The 22,207-nt window shown below is 36.7% G+C and overlaps 1 protein-coding gene across 2 annotated transcripts in view; it reads left to right on the forward strand.

The window, feature by feature from the left end:
• Positions 1-22,207, forward strand: part of SCAPER (S-phase cyclin A associated protein in the ER) — a 167,449-nt gene that overhangs the window by 139,287 nt on the left and 5,955 nt on the right. For both annotated transcript variants that reach the window (XM_026856249.1, XM_026856250.1), the window contains exons 28-29: positions 3,190-3,427; positions 6,522-6,671. In XM_026856249.1, the coding sequence (XP_026712050.1) occupies positions 3,190-3,427; positions 6,522-6,671 (388 nt within the window). The remainder of the gene's footprint in view (positions 1-3,189; positions 3,428-6,521; positions 6,672-22,207) is intronic.

A 22,207-nucleotide genomic window follows, 5' to 3' on the forward strand; every position in this document is an offset into this window, starting at 1 on the left:
AAGACGCACAGCTGGCAAGGCCAGGTGATGGTTCAGGAAGTGTCTCTGCTGACTCCATTCAAACACACTCACTTAAAGACCACAGAGCTTCAAAATGAAGCTTTTGAGCACGGATTCCAGACATAGGAAAAGGAAAGTAATGCCATAAATTGTTGTGCAGCGTAGCCCTACCCAAAACACACTTAGAGCTCTAGTATTTTTTCCACTTTTTTTGTTCTTTACAGAGTAAATGTTAGGGTCATTATGAGTGTTAGAAACCACCAGCTGAATGTTTGTGGTTTTTCTTTTTCAGCAGATAAGTGGCATCAAATCATAATTTTAATCATCTCCTTAATTTACTTCAGCTCATCTTTCGAACGTTATTACATATTTTGAGAGAATCCTATGCCTGTGGCCTTCTGAAGTGCTGTCATGGCTAGTTTTGTGGCACAGTTTCTTTAAGGATTGTTAGGAGTTCAGTTGGCTACCACATTATTAAACAAACATGCTGTGTTTGGAACCTGTACAAGAAACTCAGACATGTTTGTCTCCAGATGACACTCTACGAATGGCTGACTGCTAACTTGCAGAGTTATAGTGGAGGTCCAGTGGTGACTGGTGGTGACAGTCATTTGTGTAAACACAGGTGCTGGAAAATAGGCATAGCTACGCTGCTTTTGTTCTTACTGTGTCTTACCTAAAGATCTGATTGCTTCTTTCAAAGATTTGTGAAGTAATTATGCAGTCTCATGTGTTTTTTGTACAGGATGGATATCACTGAAATATGACCAGGACATTAATCCTTGAGGTAGCAGCAGAAGATGCTGTACTGAAAAGCTTTTTCAGTAGCATCAAACATTCACAGACTGTAAATAGAAATAATTTGGAAAGAAATGGTACCCATAAATGCTAGTATCAGGTAAGATCATTCCTTACAGGCGTGATCTAACTGATAAAAAGCAGGAGTGAGTCAACTGCTTTCTGAACATAAAAATGTGAGTGTACTGTGATGGAAGCAGGTGAGTGCTTGTAGCATACATTGTGTACAACCCAGGTACTGACCTGTCGTATTCACCTGGGCTGTAAGAAGACCCCTCAAAGGCTCTGCAGACATACTTCATAGCCTGTGTGCTAATATAACCTTCCTAAGCCTTCTAAATCTTCCCTCCTTCACCTGCAGCATGTCAGGCTCCTCGCAGTAGCTGTGCACACTCTGTCCCCACCCAGCTGCTCAGCGATTCCTGCTTTGGGGGCACAACAGGAGCTTGTGGTCTCAGACCTGATTATCAGCCTTGCTCTATAAAGCAAACAGTTGCTCATGTTTTTAGTGTGCCCTCATGCTACCTTACAGAAAAATTGTATCCATGAGAAAATGCATAGATACTAACTTTCAAGTTTGCTGTTATAACTGCAAAGTTGGTGTTTCAAGTAACTGTGCCTTCTCTTAAAATATTTAAGCTGTATTTTAAGTTAGCCCTGTATCAGGGCCTTCTTTAGCACATGGAGAATGCAGGTTTGTTGCCTTACTCTGCCTGTTTCTCTCTCTTTGGTCCAAGGCAGCAGTGGTGTACTGCTGCAAATACAAATTCTCATTGACAGACACGAGTTTTGAGTGAAGTGGTGCTTTATTACCTACTCGTTTTGCTTCCCTAGAAAAAGTGAAAACGAGAGCACAAGATGATTATTGTCAGAACTTGGTAGCTGCTGAATTTGTGGTTTAGTTGCTCCATAGAAGACAGTGTCTGTATCATAAAGAGCAGGACTGGTCAGCATACCTAGGATCTGTGTTGGAAACTTCACTGGAGCAGCACAATGTGTGTAACAGTGGTGCAGGGTGCTTCTGATGCAGATACTGAAAAGATTATTTAGAGCCATTCTAGTCAGGGAAAAGCTCCTTAATGATTCTGGTCAACAGGAGTATTCTCAGCCCTTTGAGTGTCCAGTCTTTTCTGTGTTAAACTGAGATCTTCTAAGTTACAGGTCATTTTAGAAAGTGATTCTTGATTCCAATACTTTTTTTTTTTTTTTTTTTTTTTTTAAGATGGAAACATAGTAGATGAGATAAAGAGTGGATTTTGATGTAGCATATTTTCAGTGTTACTGTTTATTGTGTCTTAATATTAAAGTGTTTCTTTTGATTTATAATAATAGATTAAATGTATTTCCATAGTGAAGTTCAGGTGATTTACATGATGTGTTTGAATTAGAACTCCGAATATATAAAACTTGGTGAAGTATTTTTGAGCTTCATTTCGTATTTGCCTGCCTTCTGCACATTATTTAACCTCCAGAGTAGTGACAATCTTTGTCTTCCTTAGAAGTGACTGTCCTGTATCATCTTCTGGATTAGTAATAATGTGGAAAAACATGAGCAGTACAAATCATGGAGGAATTATGTTAAATGCTTTTGAAAGTTTGGATGTGAGGAAAGGCCATCCTGAGTTATTTGCCTGCCTGTCCTGATATCCTAGATAGCCAAAAACCTTCTCCATTATTTTATGTGCATACCCAAAAGATACAAAGAAACCTAATTTCCATTTGCACAAGGTGTGCTGCTTTGTCTTGAGCATTTCATACTTATTTGTGCTTTGCTATCGTACAGTCTCCCATAATTAACATCTGACTGAAATAAGAAGTAGTGTGTTTTGCTAACTGCTCGACCACTGTATTCTTTAATTCCTGCAGAACTATTTGATTAAGATCATCTGGTCCTAGTAACTTACTCTGCTACTTAGGTAGGCAGTTTGTTTCAGTGCCTGCAGCTGGGCAGTGAGAGCCTCCAGGGAGTTCTCCCACCTCTTCTGGCTGCTATTGCAAGAAAGAAAGATGGGTGTAGGCTCCTGACCTGAGACAGAGCTTGCATGGAGCCCCTAATGTGCCCCCAGGCTTCTGACTTCAGCTGTCAAATTTCTGCGTGGTCTCACGCTGGTATCGTGAACCCATTTTGGGAAAAAATGTATGAGTATGTGGAGAAAGATATTTAAAGACACAGCTGCACTGCAACTAAAGAGAACATGAGACGGTGCCCAGATTCTTGAAAGTATTTTCTGGAAGTGTTGTGGTTTCTTGACATGTTAGACACCGGGTTTTTCCCTTTTAACGGTTTACTGTTTTTTCTAACATTTGGCTTATTAAAAGTACTGCATCCAGGGCAAGTGTTCTCACTGAGTGCTGGTCTCCTCCTCAGACGGCTTAATGTTTCTTTGACAGGTCTTGGAACATATTTGACAATACACGTCAGGACCCCACAGGACTAACAGCAGTTCTTCAGTCTACGGATCTGGTTGGAGTCTTGCATATGCTGTACTGTGTTCTTTTCCATGGGACAATTTCAGATCCAAACACAGCAAGTCCTAAAGATAGCTATGCAGCGAACACGATCCAGGTTGCCATTCAGAGTTTACGTTTCTTCAATAGTTTTGCTGTTCTTGATCTTCCTGCCTTTCAGGTAACAGATGTTTTAAAACTTTTGCTTAGGGCGAAACTGTTAATAATTGCATATACTTTTGGACTAAGTTTTGTCTTTAAGATCTTAGTTATTGAAGGAAATTTCACGATTAAATGTTTAGGTTTTCTCCATGCATAAAGTTGTTAACTTGTTATTTCCACCATATAGCTATGGCTAATGAATTTTACCAAAAAAATGAAAATCTAAAATATGTGAAATGCTGAATCCAGTCCATTACTTCTTCTATTCAAAAACCATCACTTTTAGCATAGTGCTTTCTATGTTTAATAAGCCCCAAAAATGTAGAAATAATATTGATCAAAAGCATGAAATGACAGTTTTTCTAATGTGAAAGAACTATTAAAACCACAATTTACATTTGTCAGTGCTTTCACTGGCCGCTTACTTTAAGATTGCACAACTGAAAATGAAAATTACTTGGTATCAATTTTTTTATCAAAGTAAAATTTTATTGACCAAAAATTGCAAATTTAAGTTTTCATATTTTTTATTCACCAAAAAAAAAAATCAAAAAAGACCACCTTTTGAGTCTTAAGAAAGGAAGTATTTTCTTAGCTTCTTTGGTGAACTGATTTCTAAATTAATCATTTTGTTGTACAAAGACTAGTTTATTTCTCAGATAAATTGGCAAAGCTGTTGGGTTGTTAAGATAAAACACCTGTCAAAAAGCATTGCTTTGCAAAACACGATTAGCAGCATCAATCTTAAACAATTAATCAGAATAGGATTCTGTTTCATTTAATACGTAATTTTTATATAAGTTGTACCATACACTCTATCTGAAATGCATTAAACTCCGCAAGAACTTTGCATGAGTAAAGAATTCAGTATTAAGGTATGAGTCTCCTCCAGTTTGTATTTCTTGACTTTTATTTTTAGTACATTTAAGTATCTCGTAATAACAGCAACGAGCTATTTGCCTGTAGCAACATTTATCTGTACAGATGCAGTTGCGGGATCCAGTCCAGTCAGGGCTTTTTTCCAGGGCAAAGAAACAGTGTATTTACTGGTGTTTCATGTAAAACAACTCTTACAAGCACCATTAACTCCCATTTCTTTCTTTAAATCAAGGCATATCAAAGTAGTTCTCTTCTACAGCTTGTTCGATACCTCTCAGTTTGAGACTGGATGTTTATTTGTTGCTGTAGATATTACAGGTATATACCAGAGAGTAAGACTTGAATTGGGAGTTACAGCTTGTAGGGGAGCTATAGCAAATCACACGGACTGAAGGGCTGTTCCCCAGTATCTCAAGAAACCACTAGTAATTTTTGAAATACAACCTTCTACTTACACTGTATTTTTCCCTCTACCAACTACCATTATATTTGAGCATTTATAGCAAACCATCAGCATTAATTCTCAAATCCCATGATCTGCATTAGTTTGTTCTACATAAAACAGTGCAAGATAGTAATTTTTGCATAAAGGGTGGTAGAAAACTAGCCAGTGTGAATTATTTCGTTCAGTTCATTGATGCAGGGCTCCGCTCAGGAAGTATCCACTTAGCTGTCTTATTGAATTGTAGGCGTAATGTTGTTTGTGATGGACAGACACACTTGTGTAGTCTCAGCAGCTATCCCTTTCAGTGTATTAATGAGATTTGTTTCTATAATGTTAAAAAAATCAACATACACCTGAGGCAGTTTGCTGTCCATTCTGATCTTGTGGACTATAACAGGCTAGCAGACGGCAGAGGGAAAAAGCGTAGTTTATGTACTGTCTGATTATTATCTCTAAGGAATAGTTTTATCACATAATAGTAGGACTATAGAATAGGGGTTTTTGATTAACAGAAGAGGTCTGGTATTCTAGAGTTTGTATTAGCACAGATGGGTCGTGGGTATATATTTCATTTAATTTGACAGTCTAAACAATTGAAAGATGGTAGTGAGAAACAACGCAGGATCCTGAGCTGATATTAATTCTGGCTGAAAAGGAAGCATAGTTTCCTTGAAAAATTAGTTTAACTTTTATACACAAACTCAGGTGCCCTTTGACCTTTTGTTATCAGGGAAGGTTAAGCCCAGAGTGCTAGGTCACAGCTTGCATGGACAGCACTAATTAAATAAGGGTGGACCTAAGAACATGGCACTTACATCATGTAAAGCGATAAATGGTGGCTGTATTGTGTGTTACATTTTGAAAATATGCTAGCTTACCAGAACGCTTGAGGTTCAAGATAGAAAGTATCCACAGCTGAGTCTGGTTTAATTGTCAAGGGATCTACTTTTTCTGGGTCGATTTGGAGTATGCTAAAACTAAACTATACTACAGACTGGGATTTATGTATATGTACTTAAAACAGGCTACAAGGTATAAAATCAAGAAAACTCTCAAATGAAAGAGATTTTCTCACAGGCCTGCAATGCTGTTTCATTAGAGTTAGTAGACTGTCATGCTCATTCCTTGTGCTTTAGTTTTCCCCTTTGACCTTGTGTCGTTCTGTCTGTTTGACATGTTTATTAAATAGAGGCTGTAGGCTGCGCAGATAAAATCTAATTCTGAATCTCCACGTTACAGCAATTTGCCTACTTTTAAGAAGCATCCCAAGAAGCTTTGCAGCTGAGTGTTCTCTCCTTTTGGATGTTTCTAACTTTTTTTAATGTTTGAAAAGTCATTATTTGTTATTAATCTTTGTATTCCATTCAGAGCACAAGTTATTAATGAGAAATGCCATTTGCTCTTTTGCAGAAATGAAGACAGTTTGGTTTCTTTTGCTTATTACTAAGAAATATTATTAACATTAAGTTTTCCTAGAACATGTAATGTGTGTCAAATGAAATGATAAGCCTAATGCTACACTGAATGTCAACTAGGCAGAATCCAGTTTTTCCTATGTCCCTTTAAAATTTGTATTTATTCTTATTTTTGACTTTTGATGTTATATTCCAGATGTAAATAAGTTACTAAAGAAGAGAGCTGATTCTGTCCTTCCTCCAGAGCCATCTCAGCAAAGAATATAGTCTATATTTTGCAAAAAGAATAAAAGAGTGTAATTGATGTATATGTAATTCACACAAGTTCTTTAACACTGCTAGACTGTAATTTCTGTTCTTGGCCTTTTTTTCAGTCTATTGTGGGTGCTGAAGGACTGTCCCTTGCATTCCGGCATATTATCAGCTCTCTGCTCTGGTACTGTTCCCAGCATACCTGTGAAGGATTGCTACATGAAGTCATTATTTGTGTGGGCTATTTTACTGTAAACAACACAGATAATCAGGTAAGGCAAATGGAAAATGGGATCAGAAGTTATCAAGGGCACATTTAGTCATGGATCCCTCAAGAAAACTAATCCCCTCAACATTGTTTTTTGAAGCACTTTGGATTCCTGTGAGCAGAAATATATGTATTTGCAAAAGAGAAGCTGAAGTTACATCTTAACACAAAAACATTAATTTTATGTGGCCATAAGAAAACCCGGTGTTCTTATGCAGGCAATGATGCTGACACTGCACTGATTTTAACTAGCCTTACCCACTGCCAAGATATACTTAGAAACTGATATTTTTAATTCCCAGTTAACTTCATGTCAACTTGATCAGATGGCTGTGGTACACAAGTTAAACCCTTTTAAAGCCAACTAAGCTAGTCTGCCACGAAGACATGTCCTCAGATGCCAATGTAGCCATCCTCCTGGTAGCTAAAGCGCTCATTTAAGTTTAAGCCTTTATTTTCCTTCAATCTTCTTTGTAGTAAACCAAATACTGTTAGACAAACAGTGGAAATTCACCTTTAGCTTTCTTGATTTTTGTTTGCTTTTGTCAGTGGGCTCTGTGACTTGTCATACTAGCTTAGAAAATAACCCAGCCACTAAAATTCAAAAATATTTCCAATATTTTAGTCTTAAAAGTCTCCAGTTTCCTCAGTGTATGTGTAGCATGTGAGGGTGTATTGGGCAGGGCAGAATTTGACACTGGCTTTTTATTTCTGAGTATATGAACCTGACTCCGGATCCATAAAAACTTGCATTATGGTGCCTACATCTTTAGTATGATTCAGCTGAATGCTGTATTTTGTGAAGTTACTCATTTTGTTCTCTCTCCACATCTGTAACACCTGGTTCCTGTTTTTATTCAGCTTTTGGGGTGGGAGTTCAGGATGAGGAGCTTGGTGCTTTCAGTTAAGCTGACAAGAAGAAGAAGGAAAGAGTGTTACAGTTTGTCAGCAAAGGTTTAGAGAAGAGCTGTCTGATAACATTCTTACAGTTGTTGGCTATAATTGAAACATTACATTATCTTAAAGCTGACAGTGCTGTCAGATGTATTAGATAATAATATAGTAATGTTTCTGTGGCTTTGGCCACAGCTGTAGGGAGGATCCTGCAGCCTTCCTACCCTCTGCAACCAAATTCCACTCAGGATCTGGAGCTGACTGTGGGCAATGCTTTTTAGTATGGTTGTTTTGAAAATTGCTGCCATTTTCTGATTCCCACTACTACACAACGAGTTGTGCTGGCATCCAGAAGTGCCAGCAAACAATGTTGTCTTTTCTCTGCCGTTTAAAAATGTCTTTTCTGGCACACAAGTATAAACAGATGTGATTCATTGCATGGAGGACTTGCAACTATGAACGTGCCAGGAATAGCACAGAAGAGGGATTTCCTACCAGCGATGTCAGTTAGAGTAGTCTGTAGTGCCTGTCGCTGTTTACTGCTCGTGCCCTGGGGTGAAGGTCCAGCCATGGCAAGCAGGCACCCTGCCATGGCAGCAGCTGGCTATGGTGGCTGCCGGCAGGCAGGCAGGAGACTTAAGTATGTGCAAAATGCATTTGTCTGCAGGCATGCTTCCCAGCGGGTGATTTTTAGTGTCTTGGAGTCTTCAGCATGTGCACTTGGGGTTGAGGTCATGTGCCATCACTAGTCTATCCCGACTGAGTCAGTTTTCAAGACTCAAAGGTAGCTTCTGCAGCTCTGAGAGTCAAGTTTAGGTCTTTGGTTAAACAACGTTTACTAACTAATGGTGTGTTAGTACTTTTCATACACTAAAAGCAGTCTTTTGTGGTCATTTGCTTCGGTGGTACTATCTCAAGAGATGTCAAGACGTGCTTAACTTTTTATGTAATTTCTGATATTCCTGATTAGTAAGTTTTTAACTGGGGAAATGGCGTTTTGGTTTGGGGTTTTTTTATTTAAAAAAACATTTTGAAAAACTGAAGCATTCCTCACTGGGGTACTTCCAAAACATGGGGAAGATTTTTTTAGTAAAAGGAAGCATTTTTGCTTTTACTACTAGGCAAAGCAGTACAAATTGCTTACAGTCATTATTTTCAGCTGCTGTTAGTGTTGTGACTCCCAGTAAAGAAACGATGCCTTTTGTGAAAAGGGAAGTGCTTTCTATTCACTCAGTTACGATTTAATTTTTTATTACGTTACGAGTTTCCAATTTTTTCTTTCATTGTTGATCCACTGCAGAGTCCTACTAAAAATAAAAAATTGGTCTCACAGTGAAAGCTTTCAAATAGTAGGCTTGAACTCCTGGAAGGAAAGAACATTGTAATAAAAATAGATACACCAGACTTGAGCTATGAAAACAAATTTCCATACAGCCTGATAGCTCTTTTTATTTAGTATTTCAACAAACTTTAAAGGAGTCAATAGCTGACGTATTTCAAAACAGATTCACATTATTCTTGCAGTTGAATGTACATTTGTTTTGAAATGTTTGTAGTTTAAATAAGTCTCTTCCTCTCTAAATTTGTATCCCTTATTACAAACCTCTGTATGTTTTAACTCTCTCTCAAAAAAAAGAACAAGTAGTTGTTTGGAGTTTTCGGTGTGCCTTCTGTGGTTCCTTTGTCTACCCACACCAACAGATAAATATCCAAAATGGCTACTGGAATAAAGAAAAGAAGGCATTAATTATTTAAAAAAAAAAAAAAAAAAAAAAAAAAAAAGATTTCTAAAAAGGAAATTTTACAGCCTGTCAACCTCAACATTGACCTTCTGTGGTAGTACTGTGATTTAAGTAAGTGAATTATTACCACTATGCAGTCAAAATAATAAAAGGACAATTTCCTAAATATTTCACATTCATAGAAGAAAATCTTCCAAGAGCATCATATGCCAATCATTTAATGTAATATAGGTTTGTCTGGTTTTATTACACTATCTGTAAAAGTCTTTATATTTAGTTGAGTGGCAAATTAAAAAGGAAAGTTCTTTTCTCTCGTATAGCTTTGAGACTCATATTTCACTGCTGTTTCCAGGAGCTCTAAATAAGGGGGGGTGGGGGCCTCATGGTGGGTCCTGCACACACGCAGAGACAGTGGCTGGGGTCCCAGTTAGCGTTTTCTCCACGGCTGGCTTTTGGTCCAGGCCCAAATGATTCTATCGAGGAGCAACGAAGACAATGGATTTTTAAGGAATGCATTCCTAAGTGTTTTGATAGTGCCTGCTCCCTTTATTTTAAAAAGACTGTGATCTTGCTGACTCTGCCCACTTACAATATATTAGTAATATTCCCTTCCTTTTTTCTTACTTTGCTTTAACATTCATAAAAGTTTTTCAGGGCAGCTGCTGTCACTGAATAAATAAATCAGTTATGAAACTGAAAATTTCAAAAAGCAAGGAGTGTTTCTTTAATATTTTAAATGCTTCAGCATCATTAGTCAAGCCTAAACTGCTCGCTCAGTTTTGTATCGGCACGTGAACTTTTGTTTACTACAGAGTTAGACAGCCTACGTATCACGAGACGGAATTCTGTAATCATGCCGCAGTGGAATTCGGCTTTATTAGGCATCTGCTTTGCATGAAGTATGATCAAGAAAACTGATTCTCTTTTTTTGGCCACCATTTAATCTACTAACATACAAAAACAGGTCCCATGATACTTAAGGATAGGCATGTAAAACTAAACTGTGTAATAAAAATTATGTCCAATCTTTCAGTAAGCCAACCATATCAGACTATAGAATTACAGTTTCTAATTAAAATGTTCTTGTTAATTAAAAATACCCTTCTATTTCATTACATTTTTATTCCCTTTCATTGTTTGATTTAATTATTATAATGAATAGAATTAGCATGTTCTGTCAACTCACTTCATTTGCATATTATATTGGATAATTGAATGTGGTCCCGTAATTAAATTAACATGAATGACAGATGATTTGGCTTCTTTCACATTGCTGTATTGGGAATAAAAGTCTTTCCATATTCATTGCAGTTAGTGAATATTTTTCATATGAAAAGTCATCTCAAATCAGATCCTCAGACTCGGAATCTTGCCTAACAGGCTCCAAAAGAAGTTGCATTGTTCATTTGTATTGCTATGCATTTATTTAAATAAAAATAGCTTTTGTTCTTTTAGTCTTTGACACACACTGTGTGTAGAGTGCTCTAGAAGAATCTCACTTTCGGGATTTGTAGAATACGGAACTGGATACTTCTAAATTGTTGAACCAAAACATATTATTACTAGATTGCAAAATCAAATGTCTGTGAAAGAGCTTTGAAAAACTTAATTATAAAATTATGGTTTGTAGATAGAAGTAAAAACTTCTGTTAGAATAAACAATGCAATTGGAAAAATTTGGATATACTAACTATGTATCCTTGAAGAAAGGATTTCATCCCCCAAAGTTTGTCTTCCAGTTGCATAAGTCTAACTCACTTATTTCTCTGTCACTCCAAACCTTTTATCCCTAGACACTTGTGTCCATAAGAACAGAACATTACTCTTACTGTAAACTTATAAATAACTGAAATGTTAATGTCTAATAATTCATATGTTGAAAATAGAAGCACATGGAATTAGATTTAATAGTATCATTCACTTATTAGAAATTTATCCTTGCTGTATAGATGTGGAAAATGTATCACAAAATACGTTTCAGGCATACCGTCTAGCTCCTGTTAAAGGAATAAGAAGCAGTAAGACTACAGAATTATTTTGAGAGAGGAATTCCTCCTGTCTTAAAAATATAAAATGACACACAGCAGTATCACAGGTATAAATATAATGTTCAAAGAAATTAAAATATTGTGTGGTAGGCACAGTTCTGAAAGGATCATGAAATTTATGACTCATTCCCAGCACAAAGAAAGCATGGTAGATAGTCCCTAAGAAAGGCTTCATCCTGAGATTGTCTTTTCCCTTTTTTGTTAAATGATTGTCTTATAGTTGTATTTTTCTAATTTTTGGCATTTTTTTCATGTGGCAAGTCTTAATTCTGTCATAAAATAGCAGTATACTTTATCCCACAGTATGCGTATATCACATACATATATATGTCTGTGACATACATCCTAACTGTGGTTACAAGTACTGCTAGGTTGTAAGGGACACTTAGATTAAAAATTACCTTCTGTAGGGAAGTTATTTTGTGCTTTTGACAGTGTTAGTGCGTACCGAGTTTCAGTATGTTGCCAGTTTTCCTCCAGTGTTAGCGTGAAGAAAGAAAAATACTTCTAAAATGGAAAAATTGTGAAAATCAGAACTTGACAGGAAAACTTGGAAGTATGGTTATAAAAATGTTATGTAGAGTTTCCATATGGGTTGTTTACTAGAGGCTGTCATTAAACCTTCATTATTTATGTTGCTTTCGGGGCTATGGAGTGACTGGAATGATCTTTTTTGATCTAGTAGGTGGTGCTTTTGAAAATAGAACACAAGAGTAAAGATTCAGCAATTGGTAGTTACTGTATAGTTAATGTCCATATTTGTAAGTAAATAGTATCTGAAATCACTTAATTCTGATTTTGTTAGTTCCTTTTCAGAGGACAGATTTTTATGAGTATGGATTTCATGTTGAGATTGTGGGTTTAGTTCCTTAAACCTTTCAAAGAAAAACCCAACCCACAGCCTTTTAAAGCTTTATAGGTTTGAACGAAAAATATGCCTGGTAAATTTTTCGGAATAGCTGATTTCAGCAAGTGAGTGATTCATGTGAAGTTGTAGTCTTGACTACGATTTAGGAGCACTTCAGCTTGTGAACGAAAAATCCCCCAAGGATTAAACTGACCAAGTTAAAATGGAGTAAATTAGATCTATAATGTATGCTTTTTCTCTATCAGCCTTACATACTCAGACCACATAAATTCCCTTAAGTGAACCAATGTCTTCAAAAACGATTGCATTCCTATCTAGACAGTCGGTGAAAAGTGGGGATGCCTCTCAGCTAATTTGTCAGACACCTTTGTTGATATTTGAGCTTACTGATGAACTTTTTTTATTTAAGAATGACCAAGCAAATAAAATACAGCAGAAGCATATGGGACTGCATATTTCACGCATCGCATCTTATAAGGTGGGGGTTTTTTTTGAGAGGGTGTGGGGGAAGTAACTTAATATGAGCAAAGAGCATGAAATCAAGTGTCTTTAGTTTCAGTTCATGACGACTGGCTGATTCCTGTAGGAGGGGAAGAAAGAGTGTAATGAAAGAAATGAATGCACTTGGATTTATCTTGTTGTCTTATTCTTGAACTGTAAACAGAAAAAAAATAAACTCAGCTCCCAGTTCTCAACAACCTTAAAATATAGTCCATAACTAAGGTTTAGAGATGAAGAGGGAGAGCAATCGGCTAATGCCGCCTCCAGAGCGCAACATTCTAATCTTATTCCTGGGTCAGGAATAAAAAGAGATTGGTAGTCACAGCTTAATCCCCAGTGGACCTTTGTCCACATCAAAAAAACACCACAGAGTTTGACTTAATCCCGCTTAATAAGCAGTTTCTTCTCAGCTAAAACCTGGGCCTGGAAGTGGCTTTGGCCATGGGAGATCCGTTGGTGGAGATGGAGGCCGAAGCTTGCACAACGCCTGCCTTCCCTCTGCATCCTTCCCACCCAGCTTGTCGCTCTCTGTTTCATGAGAACTAAATTTCACACAGAAATTTAAAACAAAGTCTAAAGCCTGCAAATATTTAATCAGGCCTTGTGAGCTATTGTCTGTCTCGCCTCATGTGTGAGGGAACTCCCTGTACTTCTCCCATAAACTATAAGTTTTCCAAGTCTCTGCAGACCCACAGTGACTGTCCCCAACATCGCTGGCCCCATGCAGAGAGGACGCCAGCCTGCTCTGCTTTCACAGCTTTGGGCTTGGGCAGTTGACAGTTGTTTCGAGCACTTGGATGCTGCTCTAAGGGTGGGAGCTTGCAAGAGGCCCGAAGAAGTCTCCCAAACCCATTTCATCATGTTTAGCTCAAGTGACACTTGATTGAAGCGATACTGAAACATAAAGACGAAATGCATTAAATCTTGCAAAGTGAGTAGTATGGAAAATCTTGCTCATCTTCCTCTCCCATTAGTAATGGATAAATTGTAGCACATTTTTCATGGCAGAAAAAGTACATTTTCTTGCTCTCTGTTTGAAGCTTTTCCTCAGCCAGCTCTGTAACATGTCCAATGGCTCAGTGTTTCACAGTCTCTTTAGTTAATGATCAGATATTTTCACAAACCCTTTACATTTATTGTGGAAGCCAGAAGACAAAATGTACTAGTAATAAAAATTCTGAGACTATATAGCCTGCTTGTGGGTAGTGTTTTGGAGAGTGACAGAAAATGTTTGCTTTTGAAGAGAGAAAATACTCCCGAGAGACACAAAAATATTTTGGTTTTTAGATGCCAGTATTTTAATTACTCACACCTTCTGGGGATTTTGACCCCAACTAGCTATGTTCTCAAGGATGATGGCAGAAACCTCTGCCAGTAATCTGTCTGAACTTCTCTTGACTAAGGTCCTGTTTTTTCTCCAGCCTTTAAACCAAGAAGTCTTCATTCATATCAGTTGGGTTTCATCTGTATAAATGAGTAGAGAATCACACCCAAAGCTGCAGCTTAAATTTACAAGTGGTACATCATCAAAGTTGGAGATGTTATCTAGGTGTGAAGATGATTCTTCAAAAATAGTGCAGGGCTACAAGGGCTAATTCTAATAATTTCAGTGTTCAGAACAATACCTAAGGATTTGGGACATGGCATGATGGGGTTTTTATTTGAATTTACAGAATATATGTATTTCTCAGTATGTTTAATGTATAATAATACCCTGGGTTATTAAAATAAATAATAATAATTTGTTAATTTATTAATTTAATTAATTTTTATTAAAAATTACTTGATCAACAATTAAACATACAAATCTTGTGTTCCATTATTTTGGAAACTATGAAGCTTACCATTTTCTAGAAAGCAGTGATACCCTTCAGTTTAACAAGGGACTTAAATATGTGATTAACATCAAGCATGAGAGCAACCTCACATGTTTAAACATTTATTTTTATGTTAATATGTTAAATGCTAAATTGCTATAATTTTTAAAGTTAGGCTTTTCCTTAATCCCTTTTCTAGTTCAGGCATTAGATTACTGTTTTATCCTGTAGCCTGGGCATGTGTTAAATTCACAGATAGCCTCAGTGCGTATTAGAATTGTTTCCATTCTTCTTTCATCACACTGTAATGGACCTTATCTTTTACAATATCTGTTTAATATTGTTTATTGATTGATTAATCTATATACACTTAATTTGTTATCTTCTAACTAAGGTAGCTTATTAGTTGTCATTTGGGTGACATTTTTTCAAGAGTTTTGTATAAAGAACTTCTTATCTAGTTTTCCTACTAGCGTCACTTTCGATAAACATTTATACATCTTTACTGCATCACTGTGCTTGTATTTGCCACTGTCCTATCCTAAATGCTCAGATGGCTTAAGATGATTACACAAAAACTGCTTAGATATTTTTTTTCTTTGCTACGTATATACAGAGCACCAATGAATCTGTGTGCTTAAACCATAAGGCTAGCTCTAAAAGGACAATGCTCATAATGTGGTTTATAGGAAGACTAATGTTATTTTTGAACTTTGTTATCTTCTCTCTGAAAGCTTACATAGGATGTTAAGAAAATAAACAATGGAATTTTTCAAATAGACAAAATTCTTATTTTGAAATTTGAATGTAGCAGTCTGGAACATTGTTTTTCCGTGTAAATGGCACTCTGATTCCTGATAAATGTTAGGAAGAATTTAGAACATTCTTTGCTCAGACCCTTGCCAATAGTGGAGTTTGCAAAATGGAAAGAAAAGAGCTTGACCTTAAAACAGAAGAGCCTAAGTGGTGACATATTCTGCTGATTAAATACTAGCAGTATGAGATCTGTTTATATAGAAGCAAAGAAATAATGCACATCTAACTTTGAAGAGAACCTCTGGACTACTAGTATAAAGACTTACTTCTTTTACAAAGTTATAAATAACCTGACATCAGACAAAAGGATTTAACTGTTTGATGGAATACTGTAGTTACAGAGATTAGATGCACAGTTCCTGTTCAATAAAGTTATTAGTTGTTTGTACAAATTAGAATTGACATTTATATAAATTATAAATAAATAGAAAAGAAACATTAAGAGTTCCCATACCAACAGTGCAATTTTAAGATCCAAATGTTAATAATGGTCATGTTCAAGTTGGGAACCGCAGGTCATACGAGATAGTGGAAAAGGCAAGGAGTGCCCCTTAGAGAACCATTAGCTTTTTAGTCTGAGTTCTAAGAAAATTGCATCTGAACATGAAATACATTATAGAAGAAGAGCACAGTCAAGTAGAAGAGCACATTTTAATGCATAGTTTCATAAAAACAAAAGGAAATTCTATTGAGAAGGATGTTTTTCTAGAAAGTCAATTCAGCTCACAGTGATAATGACTGTATTTGTTTCTAAGTACCTTTGGAATACACAATTTCATTGGGAGTTTTTTCTCTCCAAAAGCTGAGGTTTTGCTTCAGAAGGTTTTAAACTTTGCAAAACGATGATTCAGCTCAGTTTTCCTTTATCTACTTCATGTTAGTATAATTTTGTCTCACTTTTCATTTGATAAAAGACCTGCAAGTTCTAATACTTGGCCAAAATTACTAAAAAACGCCAGCCTGACTGTAGAGTGATAAGAACACAGCATTGTCATACAGAGTTGTCATGTGAGAGTGGTGCACTTAAATGACTTGTAAGGTTTTGTTCAAATGTTGACATTAGAGTTTTTTGTGGCTACAGATTTCAGTTCTCTCCTTGACAATCTTCCTCTTTTCTCTGTTGTCTTAAAGCATCAAGAAACATTTTTTACTTTATTCTGTGGATGAAAGAAGCTGATAAGCTACAGAAAGCACCCATAAGTCACATTATTTTCTTGCTGCAGTGATGCCACTCAAGCATTCCTCTGCTGCTGGGGAGACCTGGCAGCATATGTGCAGTTCCTGATGCTCAGATGGCAGCTGAGAGTTGCTGGACATTGTCTCTACCTTCTTAGCTGGACACCCCTCTGCCCCTGCAGGTCTCATTTATGGTGGCTGTGCCCTAGCAGTGCCATTGATGCCAGCAATGCATTTGCTTCCAAAGTTTCAGCATTTTTATGTTGCGTATTTTAACAGCATAAACCGTGACATAATGTTAAGATATAGCAAAAGGAATAGAAAAATAATAAGCAAACAATATGGTGAAGTTAACATGTCTTCCAGTTATGTTTGTGAAAAGTCTTCAGCAAGTCTCCCAAAAATGAAATAATAATTGAAGGAAGCCTGCGTTCCTGTTCCTGAGTTAGCCTGGGGCTGAGAGCTCTCATGTATACCCCATAGGTCTCCAAGAGCCAGCACTGCCTGTGTCTCCCCAGCCCTGGACTTAAAGGACCCTGGAACAATGGAAGATTGTTGGCAGCGTTGTTTGCCATGCCAGAATGGATGTGGCAAATATCTGGTTGCAAATGCACTGTCTTGCTTAGCAACTTCCTTTGATAGCTAGGGAAGATGCTTTCACCAAGTAAAAACATACCCTGTGTGGGCTTAGGCTTGGACTTGATAACCTGACCACCATCTAACTCTTTGGAGGAGAACAGCTTCTTGCCAGGCTTAAACCAACTCATTTCTAACCTAGAATGCTGTGATGAGATTTTTTTAATTATAACTCAGGGGGAAGCAACCTTTGAAGAAATAATTGAATAGAATGGTAAATATTATTGTCATTTAGACACATTATGAATGTCTTGTTGCTTTCTAAATGTATTGATAATCTTCAGTAAATGGTAATAATTGATTTATAATATTTCAGTTCTCTGGTCTAGCACAGTTTAGTTCATTGAGAACCTGGCTTTCTAAATCAATTGAACAGTCACTTCTCAGTTCTTTATTTTGCCTTTGCATAGACAAAAAGTTTGCTGCTGGACTTTTCTTCCTAACCAGAAAATTAATTAGCCTCTTTGAAAGATAATTCCAGTGTTTTTATTGTATGTATGGACAGAAATAACTGACATGAATGATGCCTTCCCAGAGCTGCAAATGTCCAAGTAAAACAAGAAAACCAAACCTAAATCCATCAGTAGAAGCAGACTAAATACTGCTCTACAAATCAGCACTTCCACTCTGCAGTAATCACCATAGTACACAAGGAGTGGAAAAGTTCTTGGTCTGAGACTGAACCTTTTTTTTTTTGTTACTTGTAATAAAATATCTGACAATATTTAACATACATGCACAGAACCATTGAAAAATAATCTGTGATCATAATCTTCTTTAAATCTCTGGAAGGTTGCAGGCAAAGTTTTAAATTCACTTAGTTTCTTTTTTAAAATGCTTTACATATGTAAAATGTGTGCAATTACAACTTGGAAACAGAAGTTTAGATTGTCAGAAAAAATGCTACTCCATAGTTTAAAAAAAAAGTAAATCTTCTCAAGGCAATTTAATTGAACTACTAGTTCTTGAAAAATTAGTAGCATGCATCTACATGACATGTCTAGTTAGGACATAGGAATATATGAATGATATGAATATATAAATTATGAGTTCAATTTGGATAATATTTTTTGAGTATTTTACATACAGATATACTCTTCAACTCTCTGGCTGACATTTTAATTTTCTCAGTGAAAATCCTATTTGTTACTTACAAGATGCTTATAAACTCGGTTACCTGATTAGGAAGATATAGTTTCAAAGACTAGGGGATTCTTACTTTAATTTTCTTGTAAAATTAATCACTGACTTGGTAAGATTTTAGTTCTGTTTTGACATGTAACTGCTGATATATTCTGTAGCATTGTTGTATCACTCAACAGGTCTGGCTCCTATTAGTTACAAAGATTTTATTACCCTGCTTTGACAAAAATTCATACATATGCATTTTAAAGTAATTTTTTTTTTCATTCATGATAAAAGGAATATAGAGAAAGACTAAGTGAAAGACAAACATATGTATATACAGTATGTAAAGAGAATCAGGAGGTGTTCACCAAAACATCTCTCCCTTGCCTAGTTCTCATGTGAAGATTGCCCCTGTGTATGCCAGCAGTTATCTCCCTGCCCTTGCAAGCAAAGAAAGGAGTTGCATTTTTGTGTTCCTGCAGGATCATCAGAAAGTTTTTTTGGGGCCCTTCTTACTTCACGGAAAAATAAAATGAGCAGCAATATTCCCTTTGCTACTCAGAGTAAAATCGTACTCAAGTTATTTGGGTCCATATGGTTTATTAGTTCCCTAGCAAAGGCCTTCAGTCCCAGGAAGATCCTCTTTGCAGGGTGCCAGGAAGCAGTGGCAGGAGAGGAAGGCTGCTGGAGCAGTCCTGGTAGGAATACAAGGAAGAACTGTGGAATCCAGGATGGAATATCCTCCTAGCAATCACCTCAGTTCTGTAGCCAGACATCCTACCTAAGTGACAGGGAAAGCCTTATCTCCCAGGAAAATGATGAGTTCCCCTCACAACTTTATTATTGTTCCATACCACAAGGAGCCTTTAATTTTTCTGATTGATTGTCCTTTTTTATTGCTCAAGTGCTGTGTGGCATATTGCTGGCTTTTGTCATTATAGTCTGTTTTGAAAGACTGACTTTTATACTGCTTCAGACTTTCAGAGCTAGAAGAATTGCAGCAAATGGACAAGCAGTATACTATATAGTGAATATTGGCCCAAGTAGACTTCAGGAAAAAATTGATTCCATCTAGAGACTTTAGAAATGATGAATCATGCTTTCCTAAGTGATAAACTTCAGAAATACTGATGCAGTGGATCAGGATGGTTATTGCGCTTGCGAGTGCAGAGTGCACTTTCCAAAGAGTCACACGGGAGCATGGATTGCTTGGTAGGGCAGAAGAGAGTGCCTGACCCTCTGGCTATTGGAGATTAAGCAAATTAGCAGGACCTGCAGAAGGCTATAAACTGGTGGGAGTGACAGAAGATAACTGATAGGCAACCTTGAAAAGTGTCGCTCAGTAAAAAGTTCCCACAGGTCATCGCATTAGTCATTGTGCTGGACAGTCAGCTAGTGTGGATTCAGTAAATGCAGTGTTTGTGGTATGGGAAAGCTGGAATTTCAGAGACCAAGCCAGGGAAAATTGTATTCTTAAAGGTGACTTTTAGCAAAGGTTAAAAGTAAACTAAGTTGGATATCAGTGGCATATGTTGTGCAGCCTTGCTAACCATCAGCTTAGGTGGTGTAGCTGTTGCTTCAGTTCAGCACAGTAAAGGATTGAAGATGCTGTAGCCTCTCATTTTCAGCAGGCTTTTATGTTGAGAGCAGACAGTGCCACTGGCCAGTGCTTTCTGGTGTGCTAAGCCTGAATCACATCACCATGCTCTGTAGCAGGGGCTCCACCTCTGAAATGTATCAGGGTCTTGAGTTTGGGTGGTAGCACAGAGCAAATCTTCATGAATTCATCATGAAATAGCACTTGAGAAATGCATTTGCTGCATCTCTTACCTGTGTGTAGTTTGGGTCTTCAGAGGTTTATTCTAATGTGTGTTGGGCCACAAATAGGCTAAGCTAAGCAGGTGCATCTTATTTGGAATTTATTTAAGCTAAGCAGAGGCAAAACCAATAAAGTTGTAGGAATATCTATAAATTCTGAGAGTAAGCAAAAAAATTTTTAATGAAATATAGAAAACATTCATCTGAGTTACCTGATCTGGATTTAAAAAAAAAAAAAAAAATGTATTTTACACTAATTTGATAGGTCTCCATTCAAAGAAAGAAAACCACAAGCAAATATTAATGGAACCTAGGCACATATCTGAAGTCAAGCAGGTGCTTGAATACTTGGCTGTACAGAAATGTGGTGATTTAATTAGGATCTTGTTACATTTGACAGGCATATCTGAATTTCGGGCTAGAGAGAGAACAACAAGAAAAGGTAATTCTAGGTAAATGTGTTTGGATTGCAGTATGTGACAGGAGGAAAAGCAAGTTTTCTGCACTGGATTTCAGTAAGAAGTTTGTATCTCATATTAGAGCATTTTGTAAGATGAGTATTGCAGGCCTGCAAAACTGCCTGGGATCATTAAGCCGAGTGAAAAAAAAAAAAAAAAAAAAAAAAAAAGTAATGAGAAGTCTTTTTCCATCATAAAGAAGTCATGGGCAAGGTTTTAATTTTTCTTCTTTGCTCATCTGCTAAGTCAAGTGCTGGACTTCACTTTCTCCACCAGTTGACAGTGAAACAAGGAATATGTGCTCTGATAGAAGGTTTATTTGTTTGGGTTTTTTTCCAGTAAGGCGTGACTCTTACTTTTCAGACTACATAACACAGTGTATCAGGTTTAGTAGCTGCGTTAGTAGAATGAGCTGAAATCATTAAATTGATTCCACATGTGATAAATACAAGATTAAAACAATAGTATATTATCTTCCTACCTTTAATGTTGATAACATCATAGCAGTAAAAATGTTGAAAAGAAAAAGACTATGAAATAATAATTCCATGGAAGCTATTTGGGTATCTGCACTGTTAGTTTGTCAAGAGTTCATTAATTATCCATGGCATTTTTAGAAGAGGTAAAGGAAGCAAAGGATGAAATGAAAAATTAAAAGTCACAAAAACTTATTTTCCTCTGCATGTTCATCAAGTGTACAGTTGCCATTAAAAAGAAATCTGAGGGCTCTTGTTCTGTCCTGGATCAGAAATACCAATTGTAGTGATTGTAGTAGAGTCATGACTGATTTTAAGTACTTTTCTGATTGTAGAATTTACCACAGAAAAACATAGATTTATATAATAAGCACTCCAGTTAATTTAAAATTCAAACTAATCACAAACTCAAAGGCACCGTCTTGCTTACAGGGTGGTAGATGATAGTGAAGTTTAGAATCATCCAAATGCTTCAGTGATATTTTCCTCAAAACAGTGTCACGTATTTGGCTGTCTTTTAAAAATACCTTCTCTCTTTAAGGGAATTAAGACGTTTCTACCAGTATTTTGAGGGGGTTTCAATGTCTTTTTGGCTGGCGAACTGAAAAAAATACAAATTGTTACTTTGTTGATCTTGTTTTTAAACTAAACTGCATTATCAACTGAGAGTGTGCTCTGAAGGTATTGTTAAAAGTGCTTTGAAAACTTGTAAATCCCTGTAATTTATGTTCCTGTGGTCTCAACTGCTTCTTTCTGTCCTTCTGGTTTTAATTTGAATGCAGTCTTGTCTGGGTGTGTACCTGTAAAATTGTGTTTTTCCAAGTACAATTTACAGTCATGACCCTAAGTTTTACAGTGTTCTAACCTTATAGGAGCTTCCTCCTATGCCGAAAAGCCAACTTTGGGTCAAACAGCTCTTTCATATTGTAATTGTCTAATCAAGGTTACTTGGAACAGATCCTATTTTGGCATTTTTTAGTTTATCACAAAGACTTTATAAGAATATCAAATAAGTTGGAAAGATTCCTTTGCAGGAGACCAGTAATAGCATTGCCTTATTTCTTCAGATGTACACAGTTGTAAACTTAGCCTGCTTCATGACAACAGTCCCATTTATCTAAACAATTCTCCTTTTAGAGTCAATGGCACTGATAGAAACTGA

This window comes from Athene cunicularia (genome assembly GCF_003259725.1).
Source record: "Athene cunicularia isolate RWA chromosome 10 unlocalized genomic scaffold, athCun1 chr10_part1, whole genome shotgun sequence".
NCBI classification, from domain to species: domain Eukaryota; kingdom Metazoa; phylum Chordata; class Aves; order Strigiformes; family Strigidae; genus Athene; species Athene cunicularia.